Source organism: Phacochoerus africanus, chromosome 4 (genome assembly GCF_016906955.1).
Source record: "Phacochoerus africanus isolate WHEZ1 chromosome 4, ROS_Pafr_v1, whole genome shotgun sequence".
Classification (NCBI taxonomy): Eukaryota; Metazoa; Chordata; class Mammalia; order Artiodactyla; family Suidae; genus Phacochoerus; species Phacochoerus africanus.
This window is the reverse complement of record NC_062547.1, coordinates 123,236,112-123,259,741: the sequence shown is the minus strand read 5'-3', so window position 1 is coordinate 123,259,741 and position 23,630 is coordinate 123,236,112. Positions and strand designations below refer to the sequence as shown.

The 23,630-nt window shown below is 40.5% G+C and overlaps 1 protein-coding gene across 3 annotated transcripts in view; it reads right to left on the bottom strand.

Annotated features, from left to right (window-relative positions):
- Nucleotides 1–541: 541 nt before the first annotated feature.
- The window catches only part of TNFAIP8 (TNF alpha induced protein 8), a 135,552-nt gene continuing 112,463 nt past the window's right edge, over nucleotides 542–23,630 (bottom strand). For all 3 annotated transcript variants that reach the window (XM_047778484.1, XM_047778482.1, XM_047778481.1), the window contains exon 2: nucleotides 542–2,369. In XM_047778484.1, coding sequence (XP_047634440.1) covers nucleotides 1,804–2,369 — 566 coding nt within the window. In that variant the 3' untranslated portion in view covers nucleotides 542–1,803. The remainder of the gene's footprint in view (nucleotides 2,370–23,630) is intronic.

Sequence of the window (23,630 nt, the reverse complement as noted above, 5' to 3'; positions counted from 1 at the left end):
AACAAAGGTTGTGAAATGAAATTCAGAGGCTATTTAGCAGGCTCTGAAGCTAGAGGGGTCGATACTGTAATCACTATGCTATTGCTGTAACTTATAGTGGTCACCTGCTGGATCCGAGAAATGAGAATGGTGATTTCAGTTCAAATCTTCGTGTCAGGATTTACCATCAAACAAGAAGATACTCTTAGCCTCTGCTGCTTGACTCAAACAAGCACATGAAGGTCCCAGAGAAAATTACCACTTCCTTTAGGCCATAGTGGGTTAAAGATTTCAACCTCTGGAATTTTTAGTTGGAGGACCTTTCCTGGTAAGCTATTATTTTAATGTCAATACTCTGCGAGGCAGGCAAATTCAAGGCAAAAGAGTACACTGAATCCCAGACACAGTGACTGTGCAAATATTTAGTGCTGGTGGCTGAGACTGTTATTTCCTAGGTGAAAGAGTTGGCCCGACAGTTTCTGTTTCTCTTTTTACAAAGTAAGCAAATGCTTACTTTATCATTCACACACATAAAATTATACAGAAACAAAACACAAACCACTTGGAATGCAAATATTCTTTGGTTTACTCATCAAAATAGCAAACAACAAAATAGCAAAAACCTTATCAGTTAAATAAAAAAGTGACATTCTTTATTTACCTATCAAACCTTACTAAACTTTGAAATGCATTAATTTTCATTCTCATGTTCCACAGCAATATCCTTTCTTCCCTCTTACCCTGCATCCCCCTAAATTAAGTTATTCTGATGGATTCATCTCTACTGATTTTTTTTGGTTACACCCACGGCATGTGGAAGTTCCTCGGACCAGGGGTCAAATCCTCACAACAGGAATGACCTGAGTCGGATCCTTAACCTTGCACACCACGAGAGGACTCTGACTCATCTCTAAAGTAAGGATTGTTTTATCATTCTTAATACCATTTACTTCTAGAATGGTCTAGCTCTCCCCTGTATCTCTTACATTTAAACTGCATGTGAAAAAAAAAAATGGAGATTTTGTCAGCACATTTTCAAGATAACATGAAAGTAAAGCCCTCAGCAAGCATTTCAAGACAATGGTATGCCATTTGGGGAAGTTAGCATGTTTTGGAAAGTATTACTGTTGGTACTAAAACACAGGACTCGATTCCAGAAGCACAGACTTCTGTTAGACATTATTCACAATGTTAAATACAGTTGGTTACTACAATATTGATTCCAGAGAAGCAGTTTTCTATTATTCTGAGGGTTCCATTTGATTGCCTTAATTCTTCAATGTCTTAATTCTTAAGATGGAATTCTTGAAGGTCAATGACAAAATCTTTAACAAAAAAACTTTAACAAAAGGTAAACTTGAAAATGGAATTGTTTCAAAAGAAGAAATGATAGTAAGAGAGAGTTCTTGGCTTTTTAAAAGAGGTCCACATACATAGTAAGGAATAAAGGTGAATCAAAATACACAATTCTGTACACGTTAGAAATAGCCAATGTGCTACCAACACAACTGCCCTACGAAAGTCTTTAGGCTTGGAGTCATATCTATTTTTCTTTATACAACTCTAGTTTGGCATTATATAACCATATGCTTTTTCTGGGATCTATTAACCTCTGGGAGGCTTTTTACCAGAATTTTTGGCATTATGCATTTCTTCAAATAGAACAAGCCTTATCAAGCATTGTCATTGATGTCAGACAACTGAATCACACAAAGTCTTTCTGAAATATGCATAATCTCTAAAACATCATTTTTTTTCCTTCATAAATCAGCAGTGTTCCTCCTTCCAGTAAATCATGAGCAGTCACAATCCTAACTCACATGCTCATATGTTATCTTCATCCAACATTTTGTTGATACCATCACACAGTTTCTGTAAGTGCGGTTTGAAATTTCCAAAGGGATTATACAAGGCAGCCAAGAAATCACAATCTGAAAAATGATCAAAGACCTTGTTAATCCGTCCGTGTGACTTGGCGGTGAGGTGACGCTGGATGATCTGGTGGAGCAGCTCTCTGCACTCATTGAGCAGCCTGGATAGCACATTCCGGTCAAAGGTGAAATCCACCTGATGAAAACTGACCACGGTCATAGCAAGTTGGTGGACTTTCTTCTTAAATTTCTCCATCAGTGCTAGCTCATCTTGGTTAAATTGATTATTCCTGTAGAGAATGGCCAGCTTGATGACTGTTTTGATGAGGTTTTTGATGATTTTCTCTGCCTCCTTCTTGTTCTGGGTGTACTCCTTGGTCACCCTGTAGAGCTCATCCAGCACTTCGCTACTCGTGTCGTCAATCAAGGTGGTGGCGATGGACTTGGACACCATCTTACCCAAGATCTTCTTTTGTGCCTGAACGGCCAGGTTTTTGGAATTAAAGACATCTGTGGCCACTAAAAACAAAGTGGAGGGCAAAGATAAAAGGTTGGTAAATATCAGCAAGAGAAGCAAATTAAAGATCTGAAGGAGCATTTTCCTTCCCATGTCCCCACTCTATGGTTTGCCTCCCATCTACTGGCATTAGTTTCTGTTCAGAAAAGACCTCAAACAGGAGTTCCCACTGTGACAGCAGGAGTTCCTCCTGTGGGGTTAAGAATCTCACCACAGTGACTCAAGTAGCCGCGGTGGCTAGGGTTTGATCCCTGGCCGGGAACTTCCATGTGCCATGGATACAGCCAATAGAAAAAATATATAAATTAATTTTCCTACATTTTTGGCAATTAGGTTCTCACTGGTAAAATTAATAGGTGGTTGTGCATAACCTTTAAGGTTTTGGGAAATTCAAGAGTTTTACACCTTCTACTTTGTAGTCAATATTTTGTTTAAAGTTAAAGGGCTCTGATTATAGAGATAGTATATAAACAGTAAGTTTTTATGCAGTTTTTCCCTAGTTTTGTTTTGTTTTGTGTTTCAGGGCCGCACCTGCGGCATATAGAAGTCGCCAGGCCAGGGGTCAATTTTTTTTTTTTTTTAATGACAGCTGCACCTGCAGCATATGGAAGTTGCCAGGTCAGGGGTCAAACTGTAGCTGCAGCTGGGGCCTAACCACAGCCACGGCAATACCTGACCTAAGCTGCATCTGCGACATAAGGGGTAGGTTACAGCAATGCCAGATCCTTAAACCACTGAGGGCGGCCAGAGATTGAACCTGCATTCTCATAGACAATGTCGAGTCCTAAACACACTGAGCCACAATGGGAATTAAAATTCGTTTTAATTTTATAAGAAATACATAAGAATTATAAAGTTAACTCCACAATTGCTCTCTGAGCAACAATAACCAGGAACAATTTAAAGAAGTCCATTTAGGCAGAGCGTCCTTGCCTCCCTGCTTGCATCTCTCACAAGCGTCCTATCCTAGTTTATTTCTTGCCTATCAAAAAAAAAAAAAAGTCTATTTAAATGTAAGAAGGATAAACAACAAAGCCATGAAATCGAGTAAATTGGCAAATTTGTGGAAGCTAAAGAAAAGGAATGCCCTACTTTATAGTCTAAAATTTGCAAAAAGTCAAATTTCCCAAGACAGTCACCAGGCATCTACCAGTCTGATCATTCTAACCATCCTGAATTTCAACCCTACAAAGTTGAATGTTTGAAAGAAATATTCCTTGGAGAGCTTAGTATCACTTGCTACTTCTATTAAATGGTCATTGTGCCCTATAAATTTTTACACATTTCGAGGAAGTAACCCTACTCTATGAGCTAATGAAATGTGCTGCAAGAACAATATACTTTGAAAAAGCTGATGCTTAGAGTTCACTTTTGGAATTATAACATAATTGGACAGAGGTTTAAGATACACACAACAGGAGATGTATTAAATATTAGTAAGACCCTGTGTGATGCTTTTAGCTTGCAGCCAGTCAGTAAGGATGCTACATAAATGTTTATCCTCCAAAGCAAGTTTAGTTTTTCTCTCTGCAGGGGCCAGTGTAGAAGCGTAGGCCTGGGTGCTGCAAAGCAGTAATTCACTAATAAAAGATGAAAGGCTCAAAAATACAGATATGTAGGAATGGGTTAGGGTATCAATGATATTATTAGAAATAATGAGAAAATGATTTCTAGTTTGGATAAGTTAGCAACATTAGCAAACAAAAAGGTAGCCACTCCCAAATCCATGAGGGGAGGGTATATAATAAAGCAGCTCCCTTAATGTGGAGCTGCCATGTCAGACTTGAAATGTGGGCCAAAGTAGCTCATGTACAGATAACTGCCAAGGGTTCTTCATGATCATTATACACGGCCATACACCCTGAATTAACATCTGGATTGAACTAGAAATGGTGCCTTCACAAATGTTGATATTTAACCTTGTAAAACATGAACTGAAATTGAAGAAGAACCGAAATACACTTTGAGAAAGAAAAGGAAAGTGAAAAAACATGAGAAATAGCCAATATTATGAAGAAAGTTTTTGAATTTTTAAATATTTTCGTAATTCAAGCAGTAGTCTATTTTCACTCCTGTTCTTCAAAGGTTTGCAAAAGAGCATATGGCTTAATTCACACTACAGAATTTATGTCAAAATCAATCTTACACATGTAGTTAATGTTATCATATTAAGACCAGTGACCATATTCCAGGATTGAACTTAAGATACAGACCTCTACAAATAAAAATCTGATTTATATAGGAAGGGATACTCCTAAATTTTCAGATGCATGGTAATTAACTAGGATTTCAGGAATCTGGGTTTTTTTTTTTTTTTTTTTAGCCACACCCATGGCATGTACAAGTACCTAGGCCAGGGATCAAACCTGCTGCCACAGCTGTAACCAGAGCCACGTCAGTGATAATGCCAGATCCTTAGCCCACTGAGCCATGAGGTCATTTCAGGAATCTTTTTTTATATAAAGTTGAAAGTTATTGTTTTTAATCTATTAGAATGTTGCACAAACACCCCATCTGGAATTAACTGCAATGCCTGTTAGATGGAAATACTGTACACTGTGAAATAACTGAAACCAGAGGGAGATGGGTTCAAAAGATTCTGCTGTGCTCCTTCTCCCAAGGCTGGACTTGCAAGTTCATGCCTTTTTTTCCCCTCCATTTTATGGCCACACCTGTGGCATATGGAAGTTCCTGGGCCAGACAATGAATCAGAGCCACAGCTGTGACCTATGCTGCAGCTGCAGCACACCAGATGTTTTAATCCACTGCACTGGGCCAGCAATCAAACCCAGGCCTCTGCAGTGACCCAAGCTGCTGCAGTCGGATTCTTAACCCACTGCACTACAGCAGAAACTCTAAGTTTGAAACTCTTTTAAACTACTTTTCTTTCTTTTAGGGCTACACCTGTGGCATGTGTAAGGTTCCCAGGCTAGGGGTCGAATTGGAGCTGCAGCTTCCAGCCACAGCCACAGCAACACCAGATCGGAGCTGTGTCTGTGACCTATACCACAGCTGACAGCAACGCCAGATCCTTAACCCACTCAGGGAGGCCAGGGATCAAATCTGTGTCCTCATGGATACTAGTCGGGTTCATTACCACTGAGCCACAATGGGAACTCCTAAACCACTTTTCTTATTCAATATAAATGTCGCATTTAATTGCAAACATAAAGACAAAATAAGTCCATGGTGTAGTACTTTAATTTCTTGCAAGAGAAAGGCTACTGCCAACTAAGCAAGATCAGTTTGCATTTACTGGGAACCAAATCTGAACCAGGAAAGAGAAGATGATCTCTGAGACTTTTGCATTTGTTTCAGGGGAACTTCAAATCCTGCTCTAGAAACACAGCAGTGGCTTCATACTTTCATTTTATCCTTTGGATCCTATCCAGTACAGTCAGCTTTGAAAATGAGGATGAAGCTGTTTCTCCCACTCTGCAGGGAAGACGAGCCTGCTGTAGATTTCTTTCCTAGCATTAGCGAAGGCTTTTCTAGAGCCAAATGGGGGTTGCGGCTGACAGTTGCTGGCCAGGACTGTGTGGTCAGTGGTCATGAAATATGATTATTGCTTCTTGCAAATTAACTGCCCTTAGCCATTCCTGCTCAGGCTTGTTTGTCAGCTCCACATCCTCTATTGGATCACTTAAAGGCCTAGTGCAACTCACAGTCAGTCCTGGACCAAGCTCTTCTCCTTCACACTGTCCTCACCACTGTGTGACCTCATCCATTCCCACGGCTTCAGATGCCACCCATGTGGCAGCAACTCCCACAGTTATAACCCAGCCCTGACCTCCTTTCTGGACTCATTTTGCAAATACACTCAAGATTTTCTTTTTCCCTTGGTTACTTTGCAGGCATCTTAAATGTGCCATATCCAAAACTGAATCCCCATTCCCTCGTCTTCCCCACAGCACTCCTCCTCCATTGTTTGTTATCTTAATTAATAGCATCGCTTCCATCCATGTGCTCAAGTCAGAGACCTGGGAGTCATCCACCATACCGTCCCCTCCCTGAGCCAGTCCATTAACAAGTTCTATTCATTCTGCCTTCCTCCAATCCTCTAAATTCTTTTTGCTTCCTTCCATCCCCATGGCCTAGTCCAAAGCCCCTTTCCACTCTCTTCCAACAGGGCAGCCAGAGCTTCTGAAAATGTAAATGAGAAAATGATGCTTCACTTAAATTCTTTGCGAACCATCCCACTTCCTGGTTCCTTCCCATCATTTGCTTACATTTTCATTGTCTGCCTTTCCTTACTAAGCCAAGGCCTTGGAGAGTCAATCCTCTATGTCTCTATCTCACCTTTCCTGGCTTAATCAAAGAGTTCATTTCACTAACATATGCTGTAAGGGAAACTGATACTTACAGAATCCTGGTTTTAGCATCGACAATTATAAATGTGGAGATGAACACTGATATTAAAGACATAATGACCCCTGTACACACACACACACACACACACACACACACACACACACACACTCACAAAGGTGCTTAGAAAGGGAGAAAAACCCCAAACATTTTTGTGATGTTTAATTCATGAAAAACTAGTTTTCTGAAATTCACAGAAACTACCCATAACATTATCCAAGTTAAGAAATTGCTAATATAGTGAAATACTCACTTTCTTTACAACCTCACAAGCAAATACATAATTTCTTTGCCCATCAAATTTGTTATACTTGGAACTTTTAAACAGTGACTATAGAAGCACATAGATGGCATTGCTAACTCCTGCCTAGTTAAAATTTGATCCTCTGGGCCTGGTATTAGAAAGGATGGGAAAGAAAGCAATTTGGAGAGCATGTCTGGCTGTTGTGGTCTGTATATAAAAGTTCTTTGAACAAATATACAAAACCTTACATCTCTTACATTTGAATTACTCCAAATCTAAATGGGGCTTAGTAAAAAAGCCCCATTATCACTGGGAGATAAGAAAGTACCCATAACCAAGAGCAACCACTGTCACTAGAAGTCAAATGGCTAAGAGTTGACCTCCCTACATCGGGATTTGCTAGCGCTCCAGGAGAAAAGCAAAAAATTGTTGGGATATCAGACTTTACACTCAAAAATCCCCAAGTGGGAAATTTAACAGGCTAGAATAGAAACAACAAAAAGAGAGAAATAAAAAGAGAGTGATGGGTAGGGAAAGGGCCATAGCCAGCAAATGCAGCAGAGGTTCAAACTGTGAAATGGCCCGAGCCTGGAAAGGTCAAAAGCAATGACCATGGCAGCAAGCTGGAGGCAGTCTTATCCAGAGAGAAAAGCCAAGTGCCAGGAACCTTAATGCCCAAATCGCCCTTGAGTCACACAGATGGAGGCCCTAACACAAAAGAATATGTTCAATACATCTGAGGTCCTCAACTCAATGTCCAATGACAAATGCAGATTTTCGTGTGTAAGTATGCAGTTAGTTACCTGACCCCAAGTGGTTAAAAACCAGTGGTATGCCCCCTCACTGGGATAACCTAAGTCATTCCCTCTGCTCTCCTAATTCCTTCCGAAAAGTACATGCTCATTTTGAAAGGCAACATATTAAAGAAGGCAGATGTCAGGGAAGATGGTGACTTTGAAAGGGGTCAAAGGTGGGGGAAAAAAAAAATCACTGGGTGGTTTTCAATGGAGTACTGGGAATTGTAAAACACGCCCTTGCAGATTCCTCTATCTGTTCTTCAAGTAGCTATTTCATAGCTCTGAGGGTAAATTCAGTAGCGCTGCAAATGGCTCTCGTCCATGGAGACACAAATAGATTCTGTCTAGTGGAAGTGCAATTGCTTCCTCATTCTCTTGTTGGCCTGTGTTGCATTCTCTTTTGAACAGATTATTAAGAGCTTACTGATTCCTCATTAATTAACGAGTTAAGTATAACCTTTGGCTTGTCCAAGGGGGGCGGGGTTGGGAGAGGGATGCAGGGGGAGGTTGGGGTTAGCAGATCTAAGCTATTATATGCAGAAGGGATATATAACAAAGTCCTACTGTATAGCAAAGAGAACTATAGTCAACGTCCTATGATAAACCATGGCGGAAAAGAGTATTTTTTTAAAAGAATGTATATATATGTATATGTATAATTGAATCCCTTTGCTGTACAGCAGAAATGAACACATTATAAATCAGCTATCCTTTAACTTAAAAAAATCTTCAGCATGTCCATTTTGTATTTTTATCAGAGTCATGAGTTTACCTTCTTAAAAATACCCTTTAACACATATTATTTTCATCAAAACCATATAAAAAATGCAGTAATATACTCTTTAGTGAGAATTAGTATACATTTCCTGTGGTAATTAATCCCCCCAGGGCCCTGGAATGGAAGCATATACTTACAAAAGTCCAATATTTTCTAGCTAATGGTTCCATGAGCTGTCATACTGGCCAGGGATATTACTAAGACTTGAGTTTTCCCATCTATGAGATGAGAATAAAGATCTCCACCTCGGGAGTTCCCGTCGTGGCACAGTGGTTAACGAATCTGACTAGTGAACCATGAGGTTGTGGGTTCGGTCCCTGGCCTTGCTCAGTGGGTTAACGATCCGGCGTTGCCCTGAGCTGTGGTGTAGGTTGCAGATGTGGCTCGGATCCAGCGTTGCTTTGGCTCTGGCATAGGCTGGTGGCTGCAGCTCCGATTCGACCCCTAGCCTGGGAACCTCCATATGCCACGGGAGCGGCTCAAGAAATAGCAAAAAAAAAAGACAAAAAAATAATAAAAGAGAAAAAAAAAAAAAAAAGATCTCCACCTCTTGAAGTTATTGCAGAGATAAAGGGAAGTGGACCACAAGGTGGGATCTCAAACAGTGCCTGGCACAGAACAGCTTTCTCCACAGGCTTGTTTAAAGAAGTCAACAAATTAAACTTCAAATACCCTCTGATGTTCTTTAGAAGCATATTTGGTCAAAATTAATCAACTCTTTCAGGAAATAATGTGGCGCTTAGAAATGCAAAATGCCAGGAGTTCCCTTGCAGCACAGCGGGTTAAGGATCTGGCGTTACTGTAGCGTCACTGTTGTGGCATGGGTTTGATTCCTGGCCTGAGGAACTTCCACATGCTATGGACACAGCTGGAAGAAAAAAAAAAGAAAGAAAAGAGACATGCCAGATGGTTGTGTGAAAACACAGACCTCATATAGTTTAGTTAATGAGTTAGAGATCCTTTTCCATGATGATATTAAAAAACTAACATATTTAAATTTTATCAGGGAATTTCTCTTTAATGTGTTGAATCTGAGCAATAGATTCAGTACTACAAGAACTTTGATAGGTAGCATGAGTGGATATGGTCTAGAGAAAACTGGCTCATGGGGAAGAGAATCGAAGCCTACTAGAAAAAGACAGACAGTATCAACAACCACACAAAACTGTGTTAACGGGAAAATGTAGAGTAAGTGGGCCAAATATAAAGCCAAAGTAAAAACTCACAGTGGCCAACAAGATTACTCCATAAAGTCACAGCTTCTCACCCAGAGAACCTTCCAGAGAACCAGAGAACTAAAGGCAGAGATTCCAAGTAAGAACAGCATGGATGGAAACAAAAGCTCAAGGTCAAGAGTCCTGGGTTAAAGACTTGGAGAGATGTAATTTCTTTGAACCAGTTTTCTCATCTGGGAAGCAGGGCATCATTTCAAAGCGCATGGCTTATGTGAGAGTCAGTGAGCTATAAATCAGAAAACACGCAGTAGTGTGCTGGGCTTGTGACGAGAGATCACAAATGCACAGTTTTGTTCCCTTATTTAATACACTTGAGATAAGAAGCAGGATTCAAATGCGATATTTGCACATACCGCTCCTTCTATTCATTTCTCCTTATATCTTCTAGTTTCCAAATTTGTAGACAAGAGAAACTATGTACCAAAGAAAACACTATGAAGACTTTCCCTGTGTGACCTCAGGCTATTTTTGTTGCTTTAATTCTGGAATCTTTTCAGCACGATTTTAGTGCGTCTTTTATTCCAGTGGCTTAGTTTTGTGATGATTTTGAAACTGAAAATGTCATTTCCGCAGTTCCCACTGTGGCTCAGCAGTAATGAACCTGACTAGTATCCATGAAGACACAGTTTCCATCCTGGCCTTGCTTGGTGGCTTAAGGATCCGGTGTTGCTGTGAGCCATGGTGCAGGCCACAGAAGCAACTCAGATCCTGTTTTGCCATGGCTATGGCGGAGACTGGCAGCTGTAGTTCTGGTTCGACCCCTAGCCTGGGAACTTCCATATGCCATGGGAACAGACCTAAAAAGACCAAAAAAAGAAAAAACAACAAACAAACAAACAAAAAGAACAACAAGAAAAAGAAAATGGCATTTCCTACATTTTGACAGTTTTAACTTCATATGAGATGCTATCTCTGCTTTTTTTTTTTCCACTTAATTTGCTCCTGGAATCATGTGATGCCTTGATTGCTTTTTGCAAGGAAGGAACTCTGACAAGACACCCCTGCTGTCTTTAGCTCTACTGATACCAGGATGGGAAAAAAGTCTGATGATATTTATAGGAAGCGGTATTGTTGGATCCCACGGAATGTCTGTCTTATAAATATTGGGACAGAGGTCACAAGAATAGAAATGAATTTTGTGGCTACCTCAAGTCAGAGTGAGAGGTTTACAATCATGAGGAACCCCTGGATGGTCATTACATTTTGAACTTACACTATGCCATCCCCAGAACTGCCTAGAATCTGCATTACTTTACTGAAGCTTTACAATAGCCCCAAGATGGAGGTTATTATCCCAATTTACAGATAAGGTAACTGAAGCCCAGGGAAATTAAGTGGCTCTCTCAAGGCCATACAATCAATAAGTGGAAGAGATGAGCCTGAACCCAGAAATGTCCACCTCCAAGCCATTCTTTTAAGAATTATGTTCTACTACACCAGTTTTAAAAAAGAATAATAATAATAATAATAATAAAGCTTCTTCATGAAGGTGCAGGAAGACCTAATAATATTTGACTAAGTGAAGCGAAATAGAAAAAAAAAAGAAGAGAAGGAGAGACTAGGTTTCCATGTGGGGAGGAAATAGATTCCATATGGACGATCAATACAGCTAGGCTTGAAATAGACTGTATTTCCATGGAAAACTGTGACTAGTTTTAAAACATTTAAAAATATAATTAAAAAATAATATCCTTACATTACTCAAAAGCGAAAGTGTAAATATATGTAGGTGAGAAGCCTTGCTCTCAGCTTTGCCACCCACTAGAGAGTCCTGACCCCAACCACTGCTACTCAGAGGCTGTTATTCTTAGATTTTTGGTATCCTTTCAGAGTTACTATCTTTCTTGCATAATTTAGCATATATCTGAATAGACAGATACTGAACAGGGTAAAGAAGTCTTGAACATTTGCAATTCTTTTTTTCTTTTCTTTTTATGGCCACACCTGGAAGTTCCTGGGTTGGAGCTGCAGGTGCCTGCCTACGCCACAGCCACAGCAATGGCTGGATCAGAGTTGCATCTGCAACCTACACCATAGCTTGTGGCAACATTGGATCCTTAACCCACTAAGTGAGGCCAGGGATCAAACCGGCAACCTCGAGGCCACTAAGTTGTGTTTTTAAACTCCTGAGCCACAGTGAGAATTCCAAAGTTTGCAATTTTTAAGAAACATAACTTTTGAGTGATGAGGGACTATGACCTGGGTGATTCCAGTTTATGGAATTCTCTAATTCCATGCACGACTCTGCACATTACCTTTGTTCCCATGTATGCAATAGCAATAAGAGGAGTGGTGGGATGGTGGCAAGTGTGAAACAGAGGTCTTTATTTAGTTGCGGGGGAGGGTATGATTAGCGTAATCCTGTAGACTTTATCACCTCAATGGGATCCCTTTGAAAAAGACACTGTTAAAATTACACCAGAACACATCTGTGACTATCCTAGCAGGTAAATAAAAAAAGTCACCAAAGACTACTTAGGTACTCAATCACTAAAGACACTCAAAACTAATTAAGAAAGGGTCATAACTAAGGGATACCCAAATATTTAGGAGCTGAGAAATTTCTTGGGAATCCTACAGGAGCACTAGTCAGCTTTGATCCCAAATAACGTTAAAAACAAACAAACAAAAAAAACCTAATTCTTCAAGAAATTAAGAGTCTTACAGGGGAAAAATTCTTGTTAAGTTTGGTAAACAGTATATAAGACGGTCCCACTTGAGTTGCCAAAACTGTACTAGTGATAGTAAAGGTATTAAAATCAGTGCAGCAAAGAAACATTTTAACTTTACTTACCCAAGTTTTTCAAACTTCACAAAGGACCAATTAACAAAATTTGTAGGATGAGGTCAGTGAAAACTCTTGGCTAACAAATTGTCTTGGGTTCTTTCTATCCCTCTGGAATGGATTTGCAATTGTTTTGTGTAAATAGGGGAGGGCAAGACAGAGAGGCAAAGCCAGGCCACATAATGACTCTGGAGCATGGGTTCCAGAGGCTCACTGGGTCAAAAGCCTGGTTCTGCCTATGTACCTATGTCCCTGGGCTAATTACCTAACCTCTCTATGACTCAATTTCTTCATGTGTAAATGAGGATACCAGAGGTTTCTATAACGATTAAACAAGAATAATCCATACAAAGAGTTTAGAACAGTAACGGATATAAAATAACTGGATCAATTAATGTGAATTCTTTTAATTGTGAACTATTGTCATCCTTGTTATTAAGGTTGATATTGATGGTTCGGCTGGTATGGGATGATACAGTCTTATAACTATGACATAAAATAGGAGAGAGGGGAGAAGAGACAGGATATTAACCCAAAAATATGAAAACAAAACTTGTGAATGTTTATAATGTATCTGTGGCTTCAGAGATAAATAACCTATCCTTGCTCTCCAGGCCCTCAGTCTAACGTGGGATGGGGTCAAGGGGCAGATGAGCACACAGCCAAAAGCAACGGTAGCAAAGAGGGGAAACAATAATTTTGCTGGAAGGGGTGATGGCGGGAATTTAGGTTTGAGGAAGATTCACAAGTGCAGATTGACCCAAGAAACTGCCTTGAAGAAAAAAGAAATTCTGCCTTACAAAAATAAATATGACTGCATTCCAAAGCTGACCTGCAGAATTCGTATTGGCCAGTTAGGGATTAAAAATTTTGCCCAGCAGTGTATCTATATGTCAGAAACCGAAGAATGCATGTGGGTGGGATTTCAGAAAAACTTCAAACACAAACCATGTGTCACTTGTTGTCAAGGCCCAGAAAAACTCACTACAAAAGTGCTCAGTTTCCAAGAAGGCATCAACTGGGGGAGGACAGGTATCGCAGGTACTGGGGAAGCATCCTTCATGGCAAGGGGCATCTGCAGCAGAAGGGCCTGGAGCCTTTTTAGAATAGAAACAGAGTTGCCAGACCTCCAGAACTGGGATTCTCAGGACTGTAGTCTAAGAAGCTGCATTTGTAAGAAGCACCTTGATGGATGGTTCTGATGGAGAGTAACGCTGGAGGACCCTTTCTCTGAGGTGTACTCCTTCAGTGCTGTACTTTACAATTTCAGACATGGTTTGGCCATGAAGACATGGTGTGAGAAGCCCATAAACAGATGGAACTCCCTCTCAAGTTTTTTCACAAGACTAGATAGGAGCTTGTGCACAGAATCCAGAGAAACTTTTTCAGAACAGAACTTTTTAAAGCCTCAAAGAGAATAGAAAAATTAGTCTCTTTTTTCCCATTTAAAGTTTTATTGAAGTATAGCTGATTCACAATGTTGTAATAATCTCTGCTATACAACAAAGCGATTCAGTTAGATATATAAACATACCCTTTTTTTTTTTCCACACTTTGAAAACATAATCTCTTTAAAACATCCTTTAACCAAAACTTCAACAGGGCCTGACTCTATCACTAGGCCAGAGATGGATCTGAAATTAAAGAAAAATATTCTGCAAGTGTTTATAATAAGGTGACTTTAGTGAACTATTCTTTTTTCTTTTTAAAGAAAATGAAACCTTCCTTATTTTTATGTTGCATTAGGATACCTTATGTTTCTCCTAAAGACTTCAATTAAGCTACCTGGGTTTATTTACATATTTTCTTGAGGACATGAAGCCTTTCCACTGTTGATATAATCCAAGCCTCCACCAGACTGTAGAGGAAAATCTTCTAAACAAGCTCCATGATTTTCTACACTTTCCCACCCCACTAAGTTCTCCTATCCTGCCAAAGGCTCTGGTTCCTGATGAATATTTATATTCATGCAGTGCTTCAAACACCAGTAACAGACTCTAAAAGCCAACATGCTAGAGTGTGATTTAGTTACTGAACCAGCCCCTAAAACTGGCATCGATGGTCAACACCCCCTTTCTGGTCTCATCAGGCTGCTCCTGGATGAATAACAAGGACAATGAGACATTTACCGCTGGCATTTTTGTGGCACCCCAGTTTGCAAAATATTTTCACAATGAAACGTCCATGTGTTTTTGAAGGTGTTTGTTCTTCTTTGGTCTTCTTTGTACTTAACCCTGAGGAAGCCAGATGAGTCAACTGAGGCTCAGAAGTTAAGGGACTTATCCAAGGTCACTGAAAGAGGGGAAGAGCTGAGGTGCACTGCTGCCAGCTGTGGTGCAGGGTGCTTGGTAAGGAAAGTGAAATGAGGAGTGTTTGCCCTTTATGAAATTGCTATCAAACGTGGTGATGAGCCAGCTGCATTTTAACCCCACTTCCTACAGCTTATCTGCTCCCCAAGATAAAGCAACTCCTTGAACCAAAAAAGAAGGAATACAGGTCTTACATGTCAGGGGTTGCATTTTAACCCCACTTCCTGCTCCCCAAGATAAAGCAACTCCTTGAACCAAAAAAGGAGGAGGACAGGTCTTACATGTCAAGGGGAAAAAAAAAAAGAAAAAAAGAGTAATTCTGTGTCTAAAGTGCTCCCTTGCTGAAAAAGTCCTGCTTATTTTTAAGGCTCAGTTTAGGCATCATCTCTTTCAAGAAGCTTTTCCAAATCCAATGGCATAGTAATCTCTCCAAACCCAATGGAGAGAATAAAGTGTTTCTTCTTTTAATCTATTTGCGGCCTGCCTGGTGAGAGAGTTAAATTCCTATCTTATCTTACTTGATTATGATCCTTGACAAGTAAGGCACCACTCTATTAATCTCTCTATTCTTCAAAATGCTTAGCATGTGCCCTCCAACTACCATGCAATAAGTAAACTCCATTGCTCTCATTTGCTCCCATGAGATCTATCAGTCTTTTACAGCCATTCATGAAGATGCATCAGGAACTCAATTCAAATTTCATATATCTAGAGCTTACCAAATGAATTTACACTTCACAGACAAAAACATCATCCCACTGCTTTTCTCTCCTGTCCCTTGCCAAAACAACAGAATAACCAGTCACTTTCTTTCTTTTTGTTTTTTGCCTTTTCTTGTTTTTGTTTTTTGTGGGTTTTTTTATTTTTGCTTTTTTGATTTTTAGGGCTGCACCCTCGGCATATGGAATCAAAGCTGTAGCTGCTGGCCTATACCACAGTCATGGCAATGCCGGATCCTTAACCCACTGAGCGAGGCCAGGGATCAAACCCACGTCTTCATGGACACTAGTCAAGTTTGTAACCCTGATAAGTCACAATGGGAACTCCAAGAATAACCAGTCACTTTCATTTGGCGAAGTGACCATATTTAGCTAACTCAATCCTTGCAGTAAGTGTTCTGGAATCTTCCATGCGAATATCCCACACCCATCTGTTTGAGTATTTTAGAAGCAATAACCTCTTGGCCTCAGCTTGGGCATCTCTCAAATATGCATCTTGGCACAGCCTCCCAACATTCTTGTCAAAACCTTTTCCCCAAAACTGTATTAAAAGGTTAATAAGCTAGTCAAGCATTTTATAGTCATGTCAAGGCCTAAAAGGCTAGATCCCATTAAAGGTAAACAAATGGTAAGATAGGATCTGCTGGGCCTTAAAGTAAACTGTCTCATTCCAAGGATCAAGATACACTGAAGCTCTGAAATTCCAGCTTAAAACCTTGAAACAAACAAACAAACAAAACCAGTGGTTTATAGAAGCAGTATGCATGTTGCCAGCTACCTCTAGTGTGGTACTTAGGTTCCCTGTGAAGTTGTTTCTACTCTTCTCTCTAACCCCTTTCCCCCTGTTCCTAATGCTCAGGTATCCACCTCAGTTTTATTTAGATCAGGATGCCCTGCAGAGGTTGTTACCTGGATACTCCATTGTTTGGCCAGTACAGTGTTGTACTGTTCTTAGAATGAGTGGTTCATGTTGTAAAAAAATTAAAAATTTAACATCAAAATCTATATTTCTGGTTTTTTTAGGCCATGCCCATGACATATGGAGGTTCCCAGGCTAGGGGTCCAATCAGGGCTACAGGTGCCAGCCACAGCCACAGCCACATCAGATATGAGCCACGTCTGCAACCTACACCACAGCTCACAGCAACCGTGGATCCTTAACCGGCTGAGCAAGGCCAGGGATCGAACCCGCAACCTCATGGTTGCTAGTCGGATTCATTTCCGCTGTGCCATGATGGAAACTCCATAGGTTTTTTTGACCAAAATGGGCCCACATTTCCACCTAGCAACAATGGTCTTGAGGCAGACTGTGGCTGCCACTCTTAGACGAGGGATACTCTTCCCGGTTTACCACTGGCCCTCCCTGGCCATCTTCACAGGGTTATGTTCCATTCCCGGGCTCTGTACCATTTCTGTGGATAGCTTCTTCCTGATAATAAATGTGACTACATTTTAGAGCCAACCAATACAGCTGCTACTGGTTCTTTAGGAATTCGAAATCTGCCTTGCAGGGTACCTGTACATTAGAAACTGCAGGACATGACATGTGTGAGTCTCGAGGATTTTAAAATAATTTAAACCTAAATTATTTATAGTCAGTGAGTGTCTAAAGAGGCTTTACTGGAGAAAAAGGGAGGAAGGTTAAGAGCAATAATAGTATGTTTTCATAACACTTGTTTTTTAGCCACAGGCTTCAGGAAGCTACCTTTGGGCATCAAAATCTCCCCCTAATTTCTTGCATTTTGTGGTGGGGGGGACACCTATAGCATATGAAAATTCTCAGGCCAGGGATCAAATTTAAGTCATACCAGGGACCTAAGCCACAGCAGTGACAACACCAGGTTCATTTAATCACTAGGCCACAAGGGAACTCCATTTTCCTAATTTCTACAGAATGTACTCACTGGGTCTCACAGAGGTAGTGAATTTGTTAAATTTATAACTATCCTGGGAGAAATTTGAACTTGAATTTTCCATATCAGTTTGGAGCTCCAAAGAGTAAAGAAACTTTTAGTAAAAAAGCCTTCTCCCAGTAGTCATTCATTCATTCACTCAACACATTTTTTAAAAAAAAATTTTATGATGACACCTGCAGCACATGGAAGTTCCTGGGCCAGGGAGTGAATCTGAGCCACAGTGGTGACCTGTGTTGCAGCTGCAGCAATGCTGGATCCTTTAACCAGTGCTGGGTTGGGAATCGAACCTGTGCCTCCACAGCCACCAGAGCTGCTGCAGTCAAATGCTTAACCCATTGCATCTTGGCCAGAACTCCAAAAAATCATCTTTTGATAACATTTGAAACTGCTAAGAATTACTGAATAACCCACACTCTGCAGAGATAATTCTGTTTTTAGGGTAAGTGTTGCCCTTTTTTTTGGGGGGGGGGATGTTCCTGGGCCAGGGATTGAACCCATGTCACAACAGTGACAACGCTAGATCCTTTACTCACAAGGCAACCACGGAAGGAACTCCAACTACTGCTTTTTTAAGATTAAAAAAGGCATATTTTTAAGGATAAATTTATAAAAAACTGGAAATTTAATTTAAAAAAATTTTCTTTTTGCCTCTTTTTTTTTTTTTTTTTTTTTCAGGGCCGCACTCAGAGCACATGGACGTTCCCAAGCTAGGGGCTGAATTGCAGCTACAGCTGCCAGTCTACAGCATAGCCATAGCAATGTAGGATCTGACCTGAGTCTGTGCCTTATGTATAACACAGCTCATGGCAATGCCAGATCCTTAACCCACTGAGTGGGGCCAGGGATGAACCTGTGTCCTCATGGATACTAGTCAAGTTCGCTCCCACTGAGCCACAATGGGAACTCCAAAAACTGGAAATTTTAAAAATGCATAAACTCTACTTTTTTTTTTGTCTTTTTGTTGTTGTTGTTGTTATTATTGTTGTTGTTGCTATTTCTTGGGCCACTCCCGAGGCATATGGAGGTTCCCAGGCTAGGGGTTGAATCGGAGCTGTAGCCACCGGCCTACGCCAGAGCCACAGCAACTCGGGATCCGAGCCGCGTCTGCAACCTACACCACAGCTCACGGCAACGCCAGATCGTTAACCCACTGAGCAAGGGCAGGGACCGAACCCACAACCTCATGGTTCCTAGTCGGATTCGTTAACCACTGCGCCACGACGGGAACTCCGAACTCTACTTTTCTTTGCTAGCTTGTTATAAGAAAAAGTTGAAACATGAGGGTGATAACATAAGAATCTTGAGTTTTCTATTTTGTCCTTATTGTAATTGACTAACTTAATATTATATGTAGAATTAAAAATAAAAGGCCCTCAACATCATAAAAACAAATAGTTTTGTTAGAATAACCATGATCCTTTGATGCTGAGTCATACTTGGTATATTAAACTCATTTTTCAGTTAAAGAAAATAACTAAAAAAGGCCAGTATAGTTGATCTCTTTTAAGGACTAAAAAATGTTTCCCTAAGTACATTAACTTGCTGTCTTGGAGATGGATTACTTCCCTGATGGTAGATATTTGGGTGAAATAAACTTTGGCAAATAACATAACCGATCAATTTCACCTCTAGTTGCCAAATAACACAATAAATCACATCTCCAAAACACTTTGGCAACCCCCACCTTTTTGCAGCTTTGTCTTTCCGCCCACTCACTCAGGGCTCCAGAATGAAGGTCACCATCCCACCTCTCCCCATTTCTATCACCAGTCCTACTTTTAGAGATGGAAGAAGCCCTGGAGACCACAGGAGGAGAAAGAGGTCCAGAGGTCAAGCAAGGTTACAATGTGACCCCCATTAACTGCTTGTCGCTGGCTCTCCTGGAAAGGTGCTTTGTGTTGGGTTATCAGAATAAGCAAAGAGTAAGTCCTCCATATAAAAGAGAGCTTACAAACTTTGGGATGGTAACATGTTTTGGTTGGATCCCTATCATTTTTTTTCTCTTTTTAAAACTGAGATAAAATTCATTGCACATAAAACTCACCACTGTAACCCTTTCAAAAGTGTACAGCTCAGTGATTTTTATTTATATCACAATGTGCCACAACCACCACTATCTAATTCCAGGACTGTTCCATCAACCACGAAATGAGCAGTCATAATATTTTAATTTTCTTCTTATTAGTAAAAACATGTAAAAGTTGGGAGCATGGACATTAAAAATGCACACTTCCAGCTTCTCAAGAAAAAATCTGACCTTCTGGTAACATTTAGGGGTGTGGGGGGGTGTGGGGAGCTACGAAACAGGTCCTGTCTGGTTTCCCATCTGGCCACACACCCACAGGGCCAGGAAATTAGCCAAGGCATGTGAGTTGGCCATCCCTGCTTTGAAGGATCAGGGACTCAGACCTTTCTGAGTCACTTTTCAGACTTGGGTGTGACTGTGGCAGTGATTCTAAAGGGCTTGCAGTCCTCTGCTATCAAGCTGAGCAAGGCGGCTTCCTCGTTCTGACTCGTCAAAAGGTTTCCAGTCTTCCACTAACTTCTAGAGTCACCTTTCCCTCAAAATGCCTTGTGTTTTCCACCCTAGGATATTTGCTGAAATCTCTCTCTTCACCCAAAAAGCCACCTGGTATTTACATGAACAACAATCTAAACCCTTATCCTTTGGGAACTGCTGTCACAACTCGCCTTTGTTTTCTTTTTTAATTAAAAAATGAGTAATGTAATTTTTAAAGGTTACTTTCCATTTACATTATACAAAATACTGGCTCTATTCCCCATGTTGTAGCATACATCCTTGTAGCCTATCTTACCCCCAACATTTGTACCTCCTGCTCCCCTAGCCCCCATATTCCCCGTCCCTCCCTCTTCACCAGTAACCATTAGTTTGTTCTATATGTGAAGCTGTCCCTTTTTTGCTACACCTACTACTTTGTTGTATTTTTTAGATTTCACATATAAATGATAAATAGTATTTATCTTTGAGTTATTTCACATAGCATAATGCCCTTCAAGTCTATCCATGCAGCTGCAAATATTTGCCTTTGTTTTCTACTTACTATCTGTATTTTATTTCCCTCCAGTTACTTAATATCTTAGTAAAAAAATAAATAAATTTATTTTAAAAGGGACCCATCGGGTTCCCTAGTGACTCAGCAGGTGAAGTATCCGGCATTGTCACAGCTGTAGCTCAGGCCACTGCTGTGATGTGGGTTTGATCCGTAGCCTGAGCACTTTTGCATGCTGCGGGTGTAGACCAAAAAAAAAGGGAAAAAATGAAATAAAAAAATAAAAAGAGAACCACATACACTATGTGAAGGGCAACTGGTATTCTTCCCCCTAAATATACCATAATATAAAAAAATCATTAAAATTTTTCCAATCATAAAAATTACATCGATGAGAACACAACACTATTCATTTCGAGCACGATATTGCTGCCTGCCAAAGCCCAGGAGCCCCATGTCTACCTGCATAGCACCAAAGAGGTGAGTCAGTGTGAGAAAGATGGCAAAGGTCACCCAGTCCCAAACACAGGCATTCTCTGGAAATGATGCAAGGGATTCCAAGCGAGCCGACAGGGACTAATCGTCTTGTAAAGCTACTGAAGATGATCTAACTCTATCCCTGGGGCCTCCTAAAATCACTTACTGTACCACCACCAATGGCACATGCACCACACTTTGCAGAATCTTGTCTAAAACGTCCTGCCAACGCTACTCATCTCCACAGCTATGCCTTAGGAATCTCAGCCACAGACAGCCTGTCCTGCACCTCGCTAACCCCGATGTGGCAGCCCCCTGACAACGACTTCCACATGCACAAGTCGGCTACCTCCTTCGCACTGAAAACCCCTCAAGGACAGAGGCAGGGCTTCCACGCTGCATAACCTTCTCTGCTGAAAGCCACTGGCATTAACTTACACCTGGCCAGATGCCTGGCGTATTCTGCCTTGACATCCCTGGTGAGGAGAGTTCTGAAGTGACTTTCAGAAATTGCAAACCTAATGGATGAAATGCCCATATGGTGAAAGACACATTTGAGGATATTATACAGCATAGAATATAGTAACAATGCGGGTGCTGAAGTAAGAGCTATTCTGTTTAGTCAGGCTTTGTTTTATTTTTTATTTGCATTTATTTTTATTTTTTGCTTTTTAGAGCTATCCAATTTATTCAGGCTTTGTTTTATTTATTTATTTTTATTAATTTTTACTTCTTTGCTTTTTAGGTCCCTTTTAATTTTTGCTTTTTAAAAAAATATTTTTTGCTTTTAAGGCATATGGAAGCTCCCAGGCTAGGGGTCGAATCAGAGCTACAGCCGCCAGCCTACACCACAGCCACAGCAACATGAGATCTGACCTGTGTCTGCAACCTACACCACAACTCACAGCAACGCCAGATCCCTGACCCACTGAGCAAGGCCAGGGATCAAACTCCCATCCTCATGCATACTAGTCAGATTTGTTTCTGCTGTGCCACAATGGGAACTCCAGTCAGGTTTTGTTTTAAAGGGAAGTAAGTGTGCCTGGCGGGCTGGAAAGCGGGGCATGGTGCCTAGGCTTTGTCTCTGGGGTAGACAAAGGGGCTGAGTCTGTGACGACCCCAGGTGTCACTCACACCCAGGAAGAACTGATTCACACTACCTGGTTCTACTTGGTAGAGACACAGGACAAGGATTTCCACAAGCAAATAAAAGCAATGTTCACTAACCAAACATTAAAAAATATGTATTGGGAGACAATTTCTATGGTAAATTTGTACTTCTATGGTATCCAGATTAATCTTTTAAAAGATTGGAGGCCTTAGAAGATAGTATACATGGTGCACTGACACTATTTTATAAGGCTAGAAACATAATTTTACTGTGTCAAATGATTAGCACAGTTTATGATCATATCTTTGTTCTTGTGAAATATTCCTGATCATATCTAGTGGTTACTTTTTACTGATAAATAACAGAACCTCCAATTAAAACTGTTCCTAGGGAGAAAAACAATCTGCTTTTTTTTTCTTTTTTCTTTTTTGTCTTTTCTAGGGCCGCTCCCGCTGCATATAGAGTTTCCCAGGCTAGGGGTCTAATTGGAGCTGCAGCCGCCGGCCTACGCCAGAACCACAGCAATGCAGGATACAAGCTGCGTGTGCGACCTACACCACATGTCACGGCAATGCCGGATCTTTAACCCACTGAGCAAGGCCAGGGATCGAACCCCCAATCTCATGGTGCCCAGTCAGATTCATTAACCACTGCGCCACGACGGGAACTCCAATCTGCTTTTTTTTTTTTTTTTTAATTTTCTTCCTCATATGACTTCTAACATCCTCATTAGTACAAAAAGTAGAAGATATCTTAGAAAAGTAATGTTGAGTTTCTCAGATGTGAGACAATGTCCATTATAAAGACTAAACGCTTAGGAAAAACTTATTCAAGTATTTAGAATGTATGATTTGAGTCAGTTTTTAAATTTGAAAATTAAATCTTTCCTAACCGAACAGTTTTCCCCTTGAACTAATCTCCTGTTAATTTTCAATTCATGTCATGTAGTTTAATCCTGCTTTGAAATGGATGGTAAGGCGAGTTAACAGATTTGCCAAAAAGAAGGGCTTTTCCTCTTACATTCTCAGCATTCATCTTGAATGCCATTTGTTGATCTTAGAATGAAGGAAACAGATGCTACTGTTAGATATGAAATGTCATCTCCTACAGTATTTTTAAGCTGTCAGCTGTACAGATAGTCTTTATATAGGCAATAGACAAGTGCTTTTCTATACCTTTATTTCCTCAAAACATACAAATACACAAATGCCAGAACTCCACCCACATTCCAATGCAGGGCACATTCAATAGTAAATATCCAGAATGAATTCTGCCATATTTTCCCTCTTGATAAATCAATATGAAATCTTTTCCCACTACATCCTATAGAATAAAACCATATACTATACTGCTGCCACCAAAATTTAGAAATTATGTTTTGTTTTTTCTCTTTTTGTTTTTTCTAAGGCCGTACCCGCGTGTGTGGCACATAGAGGTTCCCAGGATAGGGGTTGAATTGGAGCTGTAGCCACCGGCCTACGCCAGAGCCACAGCAACACGGGATCCGAGCCGA